The sequence below is a fragment of the Carassius auratus genome, chromosome 43, assembly GCF_003368295.1.
Source record: "Carassius auratus strain Wakin chromosome 43, ASM336829v1, whole genome shotgun sequence".
Lineage (NCBI taxonomy): Eukaryota > Metazoa > Chordata > Actinopteri > Cypriniformes > Cyprinidae > Carassius > Carassius auratus.
The window spans coordinates 7,187,696-7,208,614 of NC_039285.1; the positions used below are offsets into that span (position 1 = coordinate 7,187,696).

Here is a 20,919-nt window from a genome sequence, read left to right on the forward strand (position 1 = left end):
TATATATATATATATATATATGGTCTGGGAACACCTTTTTTCCACCTAAACATTAGATTTTATCAGTGACCGTAGATCAGGTACAGTTTATAGCTGAACAATATTCTACTAGAGGGAGATGCTGACTTAAAAAAAAAGAAAAAAGAAAAAAAAAGTCTAATTTAGCGTTTTTATTTTCTTTAGCATCTAGCCACAAGTACGACTCCAAAATCTCTGCATCATTTCAATTGGTCAGACAATACGTGTTGTCATTATCAGGTGTACTACTGACTGAAGCTTTAAATATTAACCTGATTTGCAAACACTGATATACTTGCATTGTGGATGAAATTAATGTATGTGTGAAACTGCACATTATGAAGTAACTGTAATAGGATGCTGTTCATTTTGTTCAGATCACATCCTGTTTCAGACCTGTACTCTCAAACTGTGGCTTCCCCCATAAGAATGAATCATAAAGCAGCAGGATGTGTGTTTTACAAGAGTGTGTCACAAACTTACATGAGAGCTCTCAGTGCCGGCCTGTCTTCACCTTGTTGCCACCAACATTATGACGGCGCAGACAGATGTCCCATTTTGTCTCAAAGGTAAGATGCTTATACAATACTTTCGGAACATGCTACTAAAATATGATACAATTATTACTTGTAGGCTTGTTTATTCTGTGAGATAAGTGTCTGTAGCTCTTTATACAATCCCTACTCTGTCAATACAGTTTTTTTTAAGTAATGTAATGTGCAGTTCTGCAAAAATGTTTATTTGTGCTTGATTTCTAGAATGCATAACTGAGTATTTGAAGCCACAGAGGGTTCAGTTCATGAGCTTGGTGCATCTCAGCCAGTGCAAGGGGCGAGCAGAGAGCAGAGTTTTGGTATGTCAGCCTCTTACATTTATTTCCAAATAGATAATACATATTTTATATTTATTTCAGCACCATATACAGTGGGTATGGAAAGTATTCAGACCCCCTTTTCACTCTGTTTTATTGCAGCCATTTGCTAAAATCATTTAAGTTCTTTTTTTCCCCTGATTAATGTACACAGCACCCCATATTGACAGAAAAACACAGAATTGTTGACATTTTTGCAGATTTATTAAAAAAGAAAAACTGAAATATCACATGGTCCCAAGTATTCAGACCCTTTGCTGTGACACTCAAGTATTTACATTTCTTCTGATCATCCTTGAGATGGTTCTACACCTTCATTTGAGTCCAGCGATGTTTCATTATACTTATTGGACTTAATCAGGAAAGCCACACACCTGTCTATATAAGATCTTACAGCTCACAGTGCATGTCAGAGCAAATGAGAATCATGAGGTCAAAGGAACTGCCTGAAGAGCTCAGAGACAGAATTGTGGCAAGTCACAGATCTGACCAAGGTTACAAATCATGTTCTGCTGCTCTTAAGGTTCCTAAGAGCACAGTGGCCTCCATAATCCTTAAATGGAAGACGTTTGGGATGACCAGAACCCTTCCTAGAGCTGGCTGTCTGGCCAAAATGATATATCGGGGGAGAAGAGCCTTGGTGATAGAGGTAAAGAAGAACCTCTCCTCAGTGCAAGACACATGAAAGCCCCCATGGAGTTTGCTAAAAAACACCTGAAGGATTCTCTGGTCTGATGAGACCAAGATATAACTTTTTGGCCTTAATTCTAAGTGGTATGTGTGGAGAAAACCAGGCACTGCTCATCATCTGTCAAATACAGTCCTAACAGTGAAGGGGGTGTTTTTCAGCTGCGGGTACAGGACAACTGGTTGCAATCGAGGGAAAGCTGAATGCTGCCAAGTACATGGATATCCTGGACGAAAACCTTCTCCAAAGTGCTCAGGACCTCAGACTGGGCCGAAGGTTCACCTTCCAACAAGACAATGGGTCTCATTCTTGAAACATTCATAAATATACGAGTAAATATGTGAGTGATTTGCACGTAAAGAGACGAAAACTTCTCTTGATTCATAGAATACTTAGTAAACGTCAGATTTGAGAGTGAAATGTGTGTGTGTGTGTGTGTGTGTGTGTGTTAATGAATTGCAATCAGTCGTAAATAGGATGCGCGTGTATGCTCATTCTCAATTACCATAAATCCAGCCCATTAAGTCTTACTGACAACTATATATGGACTATGACACCAAACGAAGGATACATACAGTCGGCATCTAGTTATAGTTGGGGGTGTGGTGAGGGCGGAGTCGGCGTGGGGGAAAACACAGCAAACATAGTGTATCATCAGCTCCTCGGTCCTCGAATCGGATGCATCTGACAGAAACGGTTCTTGACTCGTGAACGAGTCAATGTTTCGCTTATTATCTCAGCTCGGTGTTCATCTTCAGTTCTCTCTCCACAGCAGTTCATTCAATTTGAGTAAATGAATTACTCCGGGATATTGGTTTGTTTTAACTCAGAGGGAGTGTCAGCCACATTATAAAAGTTAACAGCTTAAGTCATTTGTGGATTAATGCGTATTGGAGACGCGAACCATTTCAAACAAATCAGTTTGATTTGGTGAACTGGTTCAAGAAGATCCGGTTACATCGAATGATTCATTCGCAAACCGGATATGACAAACTGCTTTTGAACTCTCTCTCACAACAGACACGGAAGAGAAGTCAATGCTGAATAAAGTCATAGTTTTTGCTATTTTTGGACCAAAATGTATTTTCGATGCTTAAAAGATTCTAACTGACCCTCTGATGTCACATGGACTACTTTGATGATGTTTTTCTTACCTTTCTGGACATGGACAGTATACCGTACATACCGTTTCAATGGAGGGAATGAGAGCTCTCGGACTAAATCTAAAATATCTTAAACTGTGTTCTGAAGATAAACGAAGTTCTCACGGGTTTGGAACGACATGAGGATGAGTTATTAATGACATAATTTTGATTATTGGGTGAACTAACCCTTTAAACCCAATTGAGCACCTCTGGAGAGGCCTGAAAATTGCTGTCCACCAATGTTTATCATCCAGTCTGACAGAACCAGGTGTGAAAAACTTGTTGCACCTTCCCCAAAAAGACTCATGGCTGTATTAGATCAAAAGGGTGCTTCTATTAAATACTGAGTAAAGGGTCTGAACTTGGGGACCATGTGATATTTCAGTTTTTCTTTTTTTTAATAAATGTGCAAAAATGTCAACAATTCTGTGTTTTTTTTTTTTTGTCAATTTGGGGTGCTGTGTGTACATTGAGGAAAAAAATGAACTTATATGATTTTAGAAAATGGCTGCAATATAACAAAGAGTGAAAATTTAAGGGGGTCTAAATACTCTTATTTATCTTATTTGTGTTAATACATTTCTTTATATATGATTTATTCAATAACACAAAAAAGGATGGCAAACCAAACACTAATACATTCTGAAATTCATGTCCATGTTGTTTTTGTTATTTTTGAGTTAATACTATATATATATATTTAAATTAAATGTATTCAATTTAATTATATTGAACACATACAGGCTATAATATATATATATATATATATATATATATATATATATATATATATATATATATATATATATATATATATAATACAATATTACTATCCATCTTTACCATAAGTCCGTAATTCTAGTGTGTGTGTACATATATATATATGTTAGAAGTACGGATGTTTAATAAAATAAAACATTCAATACAATTGTACTGTGACACAAATATGAGAATTTCATGAACTTCCAAATGTTGTCGTATTCGATTGGTCACCCTTTTGCTTTGAAAACAGCAACACTCAAGCAGCGCGAGCTCCACATGTTTATGCGAGACCTGCATGATTTGTCCAGCATGATTTGAGATGATCCAAAGAGCATCATTTGTCTGTACAAAGAGTCACATGATCGATGTCATAAATTCATTTGATCAGTGCCCTAGAGAACTCTTCTTCTGCTGTCATTCATAATGCTGTATTATTTGACTGTGGTGCTTATCTTTCTCCACACAGTGTGCAGAGATGTGCTGATGATATGTGCAGGTCTCATGCTCAGCAGAGCATCAGAGCAAGGTTCTGGTTGCAGTCAGCATTTGTATTGTTTGATTTTGAAACGTTATTCATCATTTAAAGGATGCATGCTTTCCCTGTGTAGTGTGGAAGAGAACGCACTGAAAAGGCCAACATATTGTTGTTTGTAGTTTTGCCAAAAATAGTTTTATAAAATTCAGACCAATAACAGTATTTTAAGCAGGTTGCTGAGCCATAAAACTGAAAGCCTTGCAAAAACAGACATGCGAGTACAACTGAAATAAAGTTGCTAGCCTGTTGTTACGAGCTGTCGTTGTTGACCATCAGATGGCACTAGACTCATTTACTCTGTTCTGTGCACTTTTTTTCTTCTTTGACAGGTGATGTCTCAATGGAGAGCTCATGTGTTCCTCAGCAAGCATCCAGTGAAGGTGTGAAAGGCTATAAAATTCAGTCCTGCATCAGAGCACATAGATCTCACACCAGGGCCAGAGCAATCTTTTTAAATGGGGTGATATACTTTTAGAAATGTTTATTTTTACAGTCAAGTCACACTTAATGTCTAGATGTCATTGCATTTGATACAAAATAGTTAAGGATGGCGTCAATATTGCATTTAATTTGAGCCGGATTCAGACCCTGAGAATATTGAACAAGAACCTTTGCATGCATTGATATTGCAAGACCTATTTTTTGTGGCTTAATCAGGTTTTAGATACGATGTCAACAACCGCTTAAAAATAACTGCATTTACTATGTACAAATAAGTAAATATGTATTATGTTAATTGTTCTTTAATCCTAACATTCTAACATGAATTGCAGTGAAACTGTTATACAGTTGAAATTATTTATACCATAGTCCAGTGTTTCCCACGGACTTGCACTCTTATTTGTGGAGGCATATGTACGCAAAGTCATTCTCTGCCAGCAGGAGGCGCAATCGGAGTGGTAGAGATCGAGGTTTCCCCAGTAACAGCTGTACACAAAGCAGTGCTCCCCTCACAAACACTGACATACATTCCAACATTTGGAACTGAGATAATTTTCACCTATGCATAACTATGTCCACCTATGCCTATGTAAATTAGTAAATTGACATTAAATTCTGTTACCCTATTGTCAGCATTGTTATTCTACCTTGGTAAAGTGACGTGACATTCAGCCAAGTATGGTGACCCATACTAAGAATTTGTGCTCTGCATTTAACCCATCCGAACACACACACACACACTGTGAACACACACCCAGAGCAGTGGGCAGCCATTTATGCTGCGGTACCCGGGGAGCAGTTGGGGATTCAGTGCCTTGCTCAAGGGCACCTAAGTCGTGGTATTGAAGGTGGAGAGAGAACTGTACATGAACTCCCCCCACCCTCAATTCCTGCCGGCCCGGGACTCGAACTCACAATCTTGCGATTGGCAGTCCAACTATCTAACCATTTTGCCATGACTTCCCTAACAGAGTTTGATGGTAACAGTATTGACAATTTTATTTTATTTTTGGCAAAAACTCCACTTGCTAGCGTTATCGCTAAGAGCAGGCTGCAAAAATGAAATCATGATTAAAATACCTATAAATAACCCAGTTTGTGATCAGTAATATATTTAGTTTTTCTTTTGATATTTTGGTGACTGCGTTGACGTTCTTTCAAATAACTTTTTGAACTTTTGATGTTAGTTCCAGCGAGAAATCAGTATTATAGTAATTCAATATTCATTAAGTTACCACAAAAACTCGTTCTATTTTGTTGTAGATCATTAAACTGTTACGTTGCCTCAGAAGTCTGTCCGAAATCAGTTGTATGAGATGCCTTCATGCAAAAATGCTGCCTGCAAAGTTATTGCCTCATACGGCAGCGGGGCAGCAAGTCAGCTGCCCAAGTTGTCGGATGCAGCCAGGGTGTGCATCGATTTGCACTTTGATTTGTGTTTATGTGTGTAACACTAATTCTATTTTCGAATACTATTTAAGATGGATAGTATGTGAATTGATCAATAATAAAGTCCAATGTACATTAGAACACACTGAGTTTATGGAGTATTTAAAAATGTAATTAAGGCTGTCAAAACGATTAATCGCATCCAAAATAAAAGTTTGTGTTTACATAATATATGTGTGTGTACTATATACACACACAGACAGACACACACACATATGCACACATATATATTTAAAAAATATATATCCTAAATTAAACACGCAACAATATAGCCCTAAATGAAATTCTTGAAATTCAAAGAAATGTTGCATGATCATACAACACTTTTAATACTAACATAATACTAACAATATTCTGAAATCATAATGTTAAACTTGACATTCAGAATAACAGGTACAGTATATGTTAAATGCTTCTGTCTTTCCTTTAAATTAAGGAAATTGGCAGTTAGCCCCCCCCACCCAAAAAAAAGAAAGTATCCCTTGAACAGTGAATTGACTGTATGTTACAAAAAAGTTGAAAATGACATATGTACTCCCTTTAAAGTCGATTGTCTTTCTTGATTAGTGAAAGAAGGGCTATTAACTCTTAACGGAATGTATCACTGTGTCATGATATGTTGCTATATATTGAAAGTGTATGACTCAATGCTAGTTCCTGTGAAAAAAAAATCACTTGTTCCAAACTCAGCTTCCGTGTTTGAGTTTCAGTGAGTGACCCAGCCTCCCGGACCCCCACCTTCCCTTCTGTGTTAACTTCTGAGTCACTATATTTCCAGTGTTATTTGTTATGTGTGCTGTCCAGAGCGGTCCTGTCTCTCACTGCAGGTGGAGAGCGCCTTCAGTTATCTAGAGATCTATGCCATCACCATCGACAGTATTGAGCAAGTAAGAGATCTACTACTACAACATGATGATTGATGAAAGATTGTAATGCACATTTAAAGTTGCTTGTTAATATACACTGTAACATTCTGTTTGGTTTGTTGCTGTTGATAAAAAACATCTCTTGAATGAATACATTTAAATGTGACTATAAAAAAAATGGGGAGCAGCTGTGATAGAAATATACCAGTTTACTTTAAGTAAGTCTCTTATGCTCACCATGGCTGTATTTTGTTGATTAAAAATACAGTAAAAACAATAATATTGTGAAATAGTGTTGCAATTTAAAGCAACTGTATTCTATTTTAATAATATTTATATTAAATGTATAATTGTGCTGCTTAAATTTTAATTATTCTTTGATGAATTAAAATTTAAAGACAGTATTTATTTGAAGGTTAATCTTTTGCAACAATGTAAAAGCATATGACGCTCACTTTTCGCTGAATAAGAACTTTTCGTCTTACTGACCGCAAACTTTTTCAACAGTAGGGTAATACTGTCAAATATAAAGTTTCTCTGTAATTTATGAAATAATAGTTTTTACCTATATTTGGAAAAGTATAATAAATTTACATCTGTTACATGCAAATACTGTAATATATAGATCTCTACATTTAACCCATTGACATTTTAGGTAGTATTTTTAGTTTCCTTTTCTGTTTTAAAATATTTATAGTGTAAAGTGACCACATAGTTAGAATGCAGGGAAGTTGAGGTCATTTTTCAACCCTATTTTTTTTTTAGATGTTTAAAGCATGTGATGTTGTAACTGCTTTAAATATCAAACTGTCTGAAAAAAGAACCAGCCAGTTAGTTAGTTAGTTAATCTTTTATGGACAATCACAATCACTCATCATCCATGGCTCTTTGTTTATGTGTGTGCGTGAGGTGGTTGTTGAGACGGACAGGCAGATCTACTCTCTTAGCCTGATGTCAGTGCGAGATCTGGAAGCTGTAGTCACCCATGTCACCGCCTCTCTCAAGAAGATCTTCCCTGATTCATCACCAGGGTGAGTGATCTGTTAATCATCACATCTAACCTCATGCATTACTTCAAATGCTATTCGTTCATCTGTTCATTCATTAGATTTCCATAGAGTGCTTTTAAGGAAAAACTATTGTCTCATCCAGTTGCACACTGTGGTTTAAAATGCAGTGACCAAATAATTAGGTATAGTTTAGTTAGGATAGCAAAACAAATAGGTTTATAAAAAATTTTTGTCATTGACATCAAAGCCAGAGTCTCCATTCCAACTCTAAAACATGGGTAGGTGTAATGACCTTATCCAAAGGGTTATTTCACCCAAAAATGAAAAAAAAGCATCCTAGGTGTATGTAACTTTCTTCTTTCAGACGAATCCAATCGGAGTTATATACAAATTTTTCTATCACACAATTTTCAATCACACACAATAGCAACTTGGGCTATGAGCTTCTCCACCCTTCCTCCAGACTCTAGGACCTTGGTTTCCAAATGAAATACAAAACTTGCTCTCATCTGAAAAGAGGACTTTGGACCACTGGGCAACAATCCAGTTCTTTTTCTCCTTAGCCCATGTAAGACGCCTCAGGAGTGGCTTAACAAGAGGAATACGACAACTGTATCCAAATTCCTTGACACTTCTGTGTGTGGTGGCTCTTGATGCCTTGACCCCAACCCAAGTCCATTCCTCGTGAAGTTCTCTAAAATTCTTGAATCCAGTTTCCTTGACAATCCTCATAAGGCTGTGGTTCTCTCGGTTGGTTGTGCATCTTTTTCTTCCACACTTTTTCCTTCCACTCAACTTTCTGTTAACATACTTGGATACAGCACTCTGTGAACAGCCAGCTTCTTTGGGAATGAATGTTTGTGGCTCCTTGTGAAGGGTGTCAATGATTGTCTTCTGGACAACTGTCAGATCAGCAGTCTTCCCCATGATTGTGTAGTCTAGTGAACCAGACTGAGAGACCATTTTGAAGGCTCAGGAAAACTTTGCAGGTGTTTTGAGTTGATTAACTGATGTCATGTCACCATCTTCTAATTTGTTGAGATCGTGAATTGGTGGATGTTAAATGTGAACCAAAATAATCAAAATTAAAAGAATCAAAGACTTAAACTACTTCAGTCTGTGTGAAATGAATTTATTTAATAATTTTTTTTTAGTCTATTTACTGAAATAAATGAACTTTTCCACGACATTATAATTTATTGAGATGCACCTGTGTAACATAATTCACTCTGTTGATCCAACCAGTGATGTTGCTGTTCAGAAAGTGTTTAATGTTAGTTTAGTTTTGAGTTGTTGTTTTTTTTTTGGTTACCATTGTGGTAAATGGGGGAGCATTCGGGTTGTCAGTAGCTGTCATACAGACTTAAAAATGTTTCAAGATCATTTGATTGTGGAACGTAGAAATGGTGACCATATAGTCAATATAAATCATGTGCTTGTCTTTAAGCTTATTCATTTAATTTATTCTCATAAGAACTAATAGCCAACATAACACTTGCTTACATACAAAGCAAATTATGTAACACTTTAATTTAATTAAAAGTGTTCTCTTAACTGGCATCAGCACATATACAGCTTATCAAGAACAACATCTCTTTATTGAAATGTAACCATAGCCTCACCACAAGGTCTACACTTCAGCATAATGTTAACCTCAAAAATCAACATAACATAAACTCTTTCAAATGTCATATATAACTGAACAACACTTTATTTCAACATTTACTCTCCTGATCTATCTGTATGCAAAGCATGCTGGGAACTAGAAATCCCCTGCCCAGTTTCAGTCATTGCAACATCATTGGTTCATGTTAATTTAACAGTTTACAAATGTAATTTCATTTAATGTAATAAAACTGAGTGCAAATGACAACTGAGTAAAAACTAAAGATTTGTGTTGTGTTAGCTTCTTTTGTTCAAGTAAACTGGGCAAACTACTAAAATAATGTTTTTTGAGTGAAGCTAGAAATTATTTTTGTTTTAATCAGCTGTATTTACTCAGTGCAACTTATAAGATCCAAGTGAAAGATAACACCTATTTTTATTTTTAGATTCTATTCTATTTACATTTATGACATATTTCTAAAAAACCTATGGTTACGTATAGCAAAATGTAGGCAAAATTTGGCGGGCAAGAAAAATAAAAATTTTCCATAGTGTAGGGATGTATGATAGCTTTCTGATGGTTGGCACGGTAAATTCGCATAGCCAACTTGAATATGAGTATAATCAGTGTGGGTACTTCTTTGCCCTTACACAAAACTCCCAATTGCATGGATTTCTATTGAAAGGACTGGAATTTGCCCCCAAAATTTCATAGAGCAATAGTAAATGTGATCACACCTAAATGTAAACATATACTTATAAACAAAGTGCATCTGAGTTAATTTCTCAACTCATTCTTACAATAAATTAAATGTGACCCATTTTACATTAAATATGGATTCATATACACATTGTGCTGACCATAATGTTGGCCCATTTTATGTACTTAGCGTCTTGTGTAAAATCTGGTTCCTGAAGCAAAACCATGTAAAAACCACTGCTTTCATAAATCATTTGAAACGTTGATGATCTTTAAGTAGTTTCACTTTTCCTTATTATTCCTTCCTCATGACTTAAACCTAAATAAGGCCTTCACTGATTTGACTCACTTCTTCTCGAAAACCTTAACAGATTTATCTGCCCACAAATGGAACAAACATGACCTTTAGTACACATTATCTAATGAGATCAAGTAACATGATTATTGCGTAAATAGCAAGTTTTTTACCCCTGACTGGAAAACTAAAGAAAGAAATTGTGTTGGCAGATGTGTTTTCACTGATCCCACACTTCCTTTATCCCCCTCCATCGCTTTTTTCCTTTCAGGAAGTTGCTGAAGAAAGTTCCCCCTGACCTCCAAGAGCGGCTGTGCAGTCTTGCCTCCAGAGTTGAAGAACATGTGAATGGAGCAGTTGGACCATGTGGTCAGATGATACTCACCATCAGTCTGTGTGATCAGCTGTATAGAACAGTCACATTTACATGTTTATTTAGATATCGCAATACTTTCATTTCAGTTCTCTTTTGTCCTCTACAGGAGGCTTTTCGGACACCTATGCAGCTTTATGTGACTTCAATGAGTTCCCGTGCTGTATGGAAGTTCAGTGGGTGTGTGGCAATCAATACGAATAAGAATCACATTTTCAAAGGTTATGCAATGACGCTTTTAAGAATTGTTGCCCCTGTGGTTTCTAGGACGTCGATAACATTTACCATGCTCAGAACTGTCGGGTTTTCAACCTCGTTGACTTCAGTCATTTAGACAGCAGGTAGATACAATAACTTATACTTTATATTCTAACTCTAAATAAGAAATGTATTTAGAATATATTTTTACAATATATACCGTAAACAAATGCATTTAATTTTAATATATATATAACACTTTAATACACTGCCATTCAAAAGTGTGGGGTTTGTAAGATTTAAAAAAAAAAAACTTTATTCTCATCAAAGCTGCATTTTAAATTAAAAATACAATAAAAACAAGAATCTTATGAAATATTAGTTTTAATAAACTGTTTTATAACTGAATACATAATATATATGTATTATTATTATTATTTCTTATGCATTTCTTATTATCAATGTTGGATACAGCTGTGCTGTTTGTGGAAACCGTGATATTTAATTGTTTGAATAGAAATCAATTTGAATAGAAAGTTTTTTTTGTAACGATGTAAAAGCCTTTACTGTCACTTTTGATCAGTTTAATGCATCCTTGCTGAATAAAAGTAAAAATTTCTTTAAAAAATCTTACTGACCTCACTTTTTTTATATATATAAATCAATGTCCTTGTTAATATATATTTTTGATGTTGTGATATTTCTTAATAATCTGTTGAAAATGTTAACAGAGACTTGGCTTTAGCAGTGGGTGCTCTGTCCTTTAACCAATGGTTCACCAAGATATGCAGCAAGGACTTCAAACTGGTATGAATGGATACTTCTGGGCCAAATAATCATGAATACTGGTGAAGAAAGCTGGAAACTTAGAGCAGAATGGTTATGTTTAGACTTGACTTATCCACTCATGTCAGACCCCCTTCTCCTCTCACTCCTGGTTGTGGAAAGGTCAGATATAGGCCACTTGCCAAATAAAAAAAATTGTTGTTCTGACTGAGAGGCATCACAACACCATGACGAGACATGCTCAAGGGCAAATTTGATCTCAGTGTGATACAGAATACTAATTTAAGATGGAGAGACATAGGGAGAGGATTGAAGCATGAAGAGAAAAAAGATTTGTAGCTGAAGCTGCTCTCTTGAAGAAACCAAACAAGTCTCTTTTTATTGAAATTTCAGTACTTTGTGGCTGTGTAGCACATAACATTTTTAATCATAGTGCATCATCCTCAATTCACGTCAATCTTCGTGTGTTGTCCATCTGCTCTCTGTTCTCAGACCCCTGATGTTCAGGAGCAGGTCCTCTATATGATCGCCCGGTCCTGTGCTCTGGAGGAAGTCAGTCTGGAGGCCAGTGGACTCAAAATGTGAGCTTCATCAAGGCCCTTGCACTCGTGAAAAGCTAAAAGCTTGTAAAAGCACATTTACCCAATGTCTCATAAGCCAGTAAATGATTGTTGCATCCACGAGCAGGGATTTTGCTGTCAAGATGGCCAGAACTTTTCGGGACAGTTCTGCCTCTGCTGTCCATATCATCAATCTGTCTGTCAATGCTATTGAGGATAAAGGTACTGATGCAGATATTCTCTCTGATCTGAGATCTCCGTCTGTTCAGATTTCTCCTGTGTATACGTGCTGATGTTATGTCTTCTCTGTTCCCTTGCACTTAGGTGTGATTTCTCTCAGTCAGAGTTTAGGCAAATTGGCACGTGGTCTCAGTCAGCTGTATCTCTCCAAGGTCTCCATGTCCCCAAAAGGTGCTGCGTTGATCTCTTACTCGCTTTTATACATTTCAAGATGCTATTTCCTGCCTACATTTTCTCAAGACAGTAGCTTTGGTTGCCATGCTGTTGCCGTCTTCAACCTCGTTTTCTCTCTTCCTTTTGCACTAGGCCTGGGCTGTCTGGTTCAAGCTCTTCATCAGAGTGCATCTCTCTGCAACACTCTTACCCACCTAGACCTGAGCGGAAACATCAACTGCCTGGCGACAGAAGAGGCTCTGGTGAGTTTGACAGAGCTGGGGGATGGAAGGCCCTTAGTTCAGATTTGTACTTGCGCTGTCAGTATTTTCACTGGCCCACCACAAAAATAACTATTTATATTATACATATATAATATTATAGAGTCACTACTTTTCAAAATGTCCAGTAAGCTTTCAAAATTGGAAAAAGAGTTGGAACGAAGTCTTTTAATGCTCACCAAGGCTGCATTTATATGATAAAAAAAATTACTATGGTGACAGTTTACAGCTGTTTTAATATATTTTACTAAGTAATTTATTCTTCTGATTGCAAAGCTGAATTGTCAGCAGCTATTACTCCAGTCTTTGTGGTCTTATTAACCTTTAGAAATCATTCTAATATGCTGATTTGATGCATTTCTGAAAACAGTTGAGCTGCTTGATATTTTTGTGGAAACTGTGCTACATTTCTTTTTCTTGAATAGAAATAAAAAAGAACAGCATTTATCTGAAATAGATTTTTTTGTTAAATAAAAAAATTGTTTTACTGTCAATTGAATACATGCTTATTAAATAAAATTATAAAATGTAAAAAGTTGTTTTTTTTTAAATTGTCAATTTTTGCTGGAAAACGGAAAAACCATAATGGTTTCAGCTGAATCTTGTCGATCTTGTCAATTGCCCCAAAACTTCCTTGACACTTGCCCATGGACTTCTTGTTGATCATTGTATGGGTGTGTTTTATATGGATCATTTTCAATTTCAGGGTTCTGCTACTGTATGATGTAGAGGGTAATGGAATGAGCGATTTGTTTCAGTACATTAACTTTTTGTTTCAATGGACTATAAATGTTGTTTGCAGTCATTGAATAATTGTGATTATAGAAGCCATGTCTTGGTTTCGCGTTGCTTCATATGTCTGCCTTTCTGTCTCACAGATTTTATTTAATGCCAGCATAGCAAAATTTAGCAAAAAAGAGTGAATAGGCTCGTACACATGCTATGGCTTTGAAATACCATGCTTGTCTGTCTCTTTTTAGAGTCTCTTTAAGTTCCTATCTGCTCCAAATGCAGTATCACACCTGGACCTCAGTTACACAGACTGCCCTCTAGACACTGTGAGTCACATCAGCTATATATATATATATATATATATATATATATATATATATATATATATATATATATATATATATATATATGTATTGTTTGATTCTTATTTTGTAGTGTAAAATGGATTAGGGAGTCAAATGGAAGTTACATTTTTTTACAGTAATTCCTCTAAAATAATCTTGAGTTATTTTTTTCTGTTTCTCTCTAGCTGTTTGTGTCTCTGTCAGTGGGCTGCTGCACTACTCTGAGCTACCTCAACCTCTCCAGGAACACTTTTTCTCATAGGTGAGCCATCAAAAGTGACGTTATGATTTATATGCATCTCTACACAGGCAGCATGCACATACTGATCTGTGTGGCTGTACTAGGAAAGTACGAGAGGTCACGCGCAGTGTGAGGGATTTCTTCAGCAAGAGCACTGTGTTAAAATACGTGGGATTGTCTGGAACTAAACTACCTCCAGAAGCTCTCAGGTATGAGGTTTGTGCCAACATTAAAGGAAATGGATGTTACAAGCTTGAGTAGGTACATCTCCTGTTATAGGCAATTTGCATCTGTTTGATTATGGCCTATATATTTGTGATGAGTTTTGTGTATCGTAATTTCCAAAATCTGGGCTCAGTAAAAAAAAAAATAATATGTTGAAAAAAATAATATTGTAAAATAGTATAAAATTTTCAGCAGTCTTCAGTGTCACATGACCAGAAATCATGCTAAAAAAAACTTTATTATTATTATCAATTTTGAGAACAGTTGTGCTGTTTCATATTTTTTTTTAGGAAAAATCATATTATTTATTTCCTTTTTTAAATAGAAAGTTCAAAATAACAGCATCTTTTGATGGTATGTTTTTCTTTCATCATTATTAATGTCCAGTATGAATGTTGTTTAGATTGTTACTACAGGGCTTGGCCACCAACACTCATCTCTCTGAGCTAGAGCTTGACATCAGCTGCTGTGAGGTACAGATACACACACATATACACATCAAAGTATTCAACAGATCTCTTCTTAAAATGGTGTGTGTGATTTTGTGGTATGTGTAGCTGAGGTCGGCCGGAGCTCAGGTGATTCAGGAACACATTTTTGAGGCCAAGGCCATCTGCAGTCTGGACCTGTCTGACAACGGTGCAGTCTTTTATTTATTTTCTCATTCATGCAGTTGGCACTTTATTAACCTCCCTTTGTACCTCCCTCTTTTTTTCTGCCAGATTTATTATATTGCTCTCACTGGCATCAGACAGGTTATAAATCATATCTGACTGATACATAGAGAGATAGAGGCATAAATTAATCTAACCTGCTGTCTGTGTGCAAGTTTTCTTGCTGCTTAGAAAACCTCTTTTCATAAAATAAGTAATAGGCCAAAAGGGTTGTTGTTTACATCTGTAGAAATGACTTGATGATGTTAACCACATTTAACCATTAACCACATAAAAAGTGGTAGAGCATTGCGTTAGCAGCGCAAGGTTGTGGGTTTGATTCCCAGGGAACACATGTTAGGTAAAAAATGTTAGCCTGAGTGCACTGTATGACGCTTTGGATAAAAGCATATGCTAAATGCATACATTTAATTAAATTAAATTTAAAACCTAGTAAACTGTTTTAATAACATATTCTAGTAACATGGCATGATGTGATTAAGTGATAAACAATAAAATCATAAAATCTGAATAAAAGCCGACAGTAGAGTCTGAGTTTTGTCCACAGACAGTTATCATTTGGTTTCCATTTTTGTGTTGCTGGGTAGCCCCGCCCACTGTGAAATCTCATTGGTCCAAAATCCCACTCTTCCTACCAATGCATTAAATATCGGATATGTACTATCGAATATGTTTTTATTTTCCCCCTGACAATTTTTAACTGTTCAAATATAAAGTTTTTTTTTAATGATGAATTAATGTAAATATGTTTAACAAATCTCTGCTTTTTTTCAAACTGATGTGAAATTCGTGAAATTCGTTCTCTGTGGCAATCAACAGCAGACAGATCCTGATGGCAAAGTTTATCTTGTGTTTAACTTGGAATCTTACTTAGTTGTTGAACTAGATATCTGCTTAATAGAAAATTAAATCATTTACCGTATTGTTCGGACTATAAGACGCACCCGAGTATAATTCGCATCAGTCCAAAAATACGTCATGATGAGGAAAAAAACATATATAAGTCACACTGGACTATAAGTCGCATTTATTTAGAACCAAGAACCAAAAGAAAACATTACCGTCTACAGCCGCGAGAGGGCGCTCTATGTCTTCAGTGTAGACTACAGGAGCACTGAGCAGCATAGAGCGCCCTCTCGTGGCTGGAGACGGTAATGTTTTCTATTGGTTCATTTCTCTCGGTTCATTTTTCTCGGTTCATATCAAATTAATTTTGATAAATAAGTCGCACCTGACTATAAGTTGCAGGACCAGCCAAACTATGAAAAAAAGTGCGACTTATAGTCCGGAAATTACGGTAAATGGTTCTTGAAGGAACTAATGTTGCTTTTCAAGTTAGAAGCAGTGTTTGTGAAAATGTTGAACCCTGGGAGAAAATGGAATCAGGCCATGCTATTTTCATAACCCAGGAGACAAAGCAAATATAGGCATTGTTGTAGCTACTACACGACGAGGAAAGGCTCAACACATCAGTCAGAGTAGCACATGACCTGCTGAACTCATACTGTGCCGCTGCAGGGCGATCTCACCTGTCTGAACACATATACAAACACTGAATCAGAGTGAAATAAAGAAGAGAAATATCTGAATTATAGAAGGTGAAAATATACGTGATTGGACAGGTACAATATCCCCAAACTCATCTGGCACCTGATTTATGGATCATTCAACTGATTTATGGATCTTTTTATGGAGCGGTATGAATGAAACGATTGTAATTCCTGCAAGATATCACTGAAATCAATAAATTGTTGCACATAAGTGGCAGGTTTTTCAAAATGCCATGCCATGTTAAAAGAAGTACAACTATTAAAAACATGTCTCTGTACCATTTTGCCGTTTTTAATATTTCATCCTTAAACTTAAATGTATCTATTTTCATGCTACAAGTTTTTACTTTTTAGCTACTATTCCATTAGATACTAGTTCTTATTCTTTAGGTACTAGCACATTTTTAAAAGTTCTAGTGCTTATTCATTAGATACTAGTAAGTATTTAATAGACACTAGATCTTATTTATTAGATACTAGTATTAATTTATTTATTAGATGCATGTACTTATTTATTCTATACTAGTTGTGTGTACACACTTTGCATGTTTAAGTTTTCTTAACAATTATCACTAAGGCCTGAGTTTGGCTTACTCAGCCAGATGTCCTAAAAGGAATAAATAAAGACACAAGAAGTGATAGGGCCAAAATGAGCTTGCTTTGTCTCTCTTGACATGTAAAAACACCATGTTTATTATGGCATGTAGAAAGAGGATCTGTGTTTTATTTGGTGGCTATGTGTGATAGAAGTTGTACCGCTCACTTCCTTTGAAATTAAAATATTACAATTAGTCATTTGTGTTTCCTTTCTGACAGGTTTTGAAAGCAACATGGTTACTTTAATTCTCTCCATTGGTCGGAGTCACTCTATTCGGCACCTTTCAATTGGATGCAATTTTGCCATGAAGTCTAAGTAAGTGCCATAAAGTATTTTAACGATCTAAACGCAAAGTGTAAAGTGCACTACTAGCCCACTTTTGCTATTTTAACGACGGAAAAACGGTTGGCGGTCTAAACAGGTTGTCCCTATTCTCTTAATGAGTAATGGGTGTTTTTTGGGCGTAACATGCAATAAACCAATCAGAGTCTCATCTTCCATTCCCTTTAAGAGCCAGTGGCACTCGTGCCACGACGGATTTGCTATTTACATGGCGGAATTTGACAAGCGCAAAGACAGAACACGTCTCCGAGATGAAACGGAGCTGCTTGTGTATGAGCAAATAGATAGCCTAATTCTGATACACGCGATGACTAGCCATTATGACATATTTTTATGCATTGCAATCCTTTAATTTTGAATATTTGCCATGTTTGTGTGCTGCTGTGCATCCCTGTGTTTAATAAGCAGCATGTATGCGTGTTTTGTGCCAGACTTTAGACCAGGTTTGAGTTGTTCTATGGCGTTGTCTGGACGGGAAAATGTGAATGGCGCCGGACTGAAACTAGCAAACACACTTGCGCTGCGCCTTACGTCGCATTGTGCCGGGTGTATGATAGGGCCCTAGGTGTGAATTACTCATATTTTTTAAATGATATGAAGGCTTTTATGTGATGTACTGTAGATGTTTGAGTGTTCAGGAAACTTGTATTTTGAAGCACTGAAAGGACACATTTCCTTTTAAAACGTTTTTGATGCATCTTTCAGTCTTTCCAGTCTGTCATCTCTCTCCAAAGCATAACTACCCTTTCCCCCCTTTTCCTTTCATGCATATGATGCATATTTTAAATTCCGCCTCTCTCTCTCAGAGCGCTTACAGATGTGTTACACCGCCTTGTACAGCTAATTCAAGAGGAGGAGTGTGTAAGTACATCATTTGTAATAATCAGAAACAACTACACACGTACACACACACACACACACTTCTCATTATTCCGTTAGAATGATATGAGAAATGCTGTGAATTAGGATCACTTCCCCTATCCACCATGAATACGAAAACACCAGAACATCCACCTACGGACCACAGCTCTCATAAAACATTGAGAGTGGGAAGAGCTGCTGTCTTTGGCTCAGTTAACAGTGAAGATTTGTATTTATGCTTCTGTGTCTGTTTGTGTCTGTAATACTAGAACCAATAAAGAGAGAAGGTCCACAGAGACACCCCCTCCCCCATTCCTCCAGCATGAGTTTTAATTACCCAGAATCCCTCTCTATCAAGACAAACCCGGGCTCAGTAATTACACAAGCAGCTCTAACTCAAATATAGGACTCATTAAAACAGACTCTCAACTTTATGTAACTTTATCCACATTAATATGAGCATTCATGCTCTCCAAAGGATCAGAGCTGGCCTTTCACGACCCAACCTGCTCAGTAGATACCGCTTCTAAAGTTAATGAGACTCAAACCTTAATAGAAATCTTAATGAAACTTGTAGCCAAAGGTTAATGACTCCATGAAAATGACTCTAAATCTAAGATCAATTTAATTTGTTGAAACAAGTATAGCCCTTCAGTATAATATGATCATTGTCTCATATGTTCATTTGGCATGGAAAGTGACCCCCTTGACATCTTTACTCTCTTTTTTTTTTTTTTTTTTTACACTTTTTAGCCCCTGGAGTCTCTTTCTGTATGTGACTCAAAGTTGAAAACTGGTACCACCATCCTTATCAACAGCCTGGGCAGCAATGCCAGCCTGTCCAAGATTGATATCAGTGGGAACTCTATAGGTGACACAGGAGCAAAGATGCTAGCAAAGGCCCTCGTGATCAACACCAAGCTAAAGTAATTTTCCACACGTGGTGAATTATAGCATTTTTGTAAAGTTAAACATGTTCCTTGATCATTGTTCACGTAAATCAGTCATAATGTATAGATAGGTTAAGGTTAATGATGGGGTTAAAATTATGTTTTACGGGAATCTTTTTCCAGGATCAACAAAACACGTCCTATTTTTGGCAAAAATTGCAGTCGCCGTCCTTACGTCCTTAAGAAGGTTGTGCTTTGTTTCCTGACAGAACACTAGTTTGGGACCGAAACAATGTGACTGCTGGAGGATTTATGGATGTGGCCAATGCCATGGAGAAGTGAGAGTACCCCACAGACAAACAGACATTTTTCAGTGACTTATATTTGTTAATACATCATGTATTTTCTGTACGTGTGCTTTCATACAGAAACTTGACACTACAGAACATGTCCATTCCAATGAGTGATATTCTTCAGGCCTATCGAAACACCCCAGAGAAGACGGAGGAGGCTTTACAGAAAGTTAGTTCTTATTTCCAGAACTGTTGAAAGCCATGAGAACAGATAATGATATGTATATTATAAACTGATTCTTTTTATGGGTGTATATGCAGATGCAGAATTTCTTACACAGGAACAATCAGAGACATTGTGAAACAGGGGAGAATATGTGTCACCTGCAGCATGGACTGAAGACCACTCGCTCTGAACAGGTTTGTTTGGATGTGTATATATATATATATATATATATATATATATATATATATATATAATTATTACTGTCTAGTGCCTATGATATGGTAGAATGTTATACTATATACTAAGGGTTCAGATCATTATAAGAAAGTGTTTCTATCTTTTTTTCTCAGTTAGTTCAGGATCTCTGTAAGAAACTACAGGAAAGTGTGCATCCTTTAACCTGCTACAATATACAAGAGGTGCAGTCAGACATCTTGCTTGCAGAGGAAGCACTTCAACATGCAAAGACGGCCACAAGTGTATGAGATTACACATCTACATGGTTTGCAGTATTACAGATTTAAAACTAGATTTTTTTCACACTAGATTTTTGCATGCTTTTGAAAGTCTCTTATGCTCACCAAAGCTGCATTTATTTGATCAGAAAAATAAAATCGCTATATTAGTGAATATAAGTTACATTTAAAATAATAGTTAAAATTTTAATATATTTTAAAGTGTGATTTATTCCTCAGATGGCAAAGCTGAATTTTCAGCAGCCATTACTCCAGTCTTAAGTGTCACACTCTCCTTCAGAAATACTTTTAATAGGCTGATTTGGTGCACAAGAAACATTTCTTATTATCACCAATGATGAAAACAGTTATTTATTTATTTTTGATGAACAAACAGTTAAAAAGACTTTCAAAATACTTTCAGTTTTATTAATTTAATTTGTTCTCAGTAAACAAAAGTATTAACCTTTATGAATGAAAGTTTTGATACTTGACATTTGGCCTTTCCACAC

At 36.3% G+C, this 20,919-nt stretch overlaps 1 protein-coding gene across 2 annotated transcripts in view; it reads left to right on the forward strand.

The window, feature by feature from the left end:
• Positions 1-203: 203 nt before the first annotated feature.
• LOC113061590 (capping protein, Arp2/3 and myosin-I linker protein 2-like) overlaps positions 204-20,919 on the forward strand; it is a 42,158-nt gene continuing 21,442 nt past the window's right edge. Inside the window, exons 1-25 of one of the 2 annotated variants that reach the window (XM_026230827.1) lie at positions 204-587; positions 777-871; positions 4,349-4,399; positions 6,737-6,796; positions 7,685-7,806; positions 10,657-10,754; positions 10,868-10,938; positions 11,026-11,099; positions 11,688-11,763; positions 12,235-12,323; positions 12,430-12,524; positions 12,627-12,713; positions 12,849-12,958; positions 13,957-14,034; positions 14,238-14,314; positions 14,398-14,502; positions 14,922-14,991; positions 15,076-15,157; positions 17,559-17,655; positions 18,489-18,543; positions 19,297-19,469; positions 19,703-19,771; positions 19,862-19,955; positions 20,048-20,146; positions 20,303-20,431. In XM_026230827.1, coding sequence (XP_026086612.1) covers positions 551-587; positions 777-871; positions 4,349-4,399; positions 6,737-6,796; positions 7,685-7,806; positions 10,657-10,754; positions 10,868-10,938; positions 11,026-11,099; positions 11,688-11,763; positions 12,235-12,323; positions 12,430-12,524; positions 12,627-12,713; positions 12,849-12,958; positions 13,957-14,034; positions 14,238-14,314; positions 14,398-14,502; positions 14,922-14,991; positions 15,076-15,157; positions 17,559-17,655; positions 18,489-18,543; positions 19,297-19,469; positions 19,703-19,771; positions 19,862-19,955; positions 20,048-20,146; positions 20,303-20,431 — 2,193 coding nt within the window. In that variant the 5' untranslated portion in view covers positions 204-550. Of the gene's footprint in view, positions 588-776; positions 872-4,348; positions 4,400-6,469; positions 6,797-7,684; positions 7,807-10,656; positions 10,755-10,867; positions 10,939-11,025; positions 11,100-11,687; positions 11,764-12,234; positions 12,324-12,429; positions 12,525-12,626; positions 12,714-12,848; positions 12,959-13,956; positions 14,035-14,237; positions 14,315-14,397; positions 14,503-14,921; positions 14,992-15,075; positions 15,158-17,558; positions 17,656-18,488; positions 18,544-19,296; positions 19,470-19,702; positions 19,772-19,861; positions 19,956-20,047; positions 20,147-20,302; positions 20,432-20,919 lie in introns of those variants that run through there. The other variant, XM_026230826.1, reaches the window with a different exon arrangement.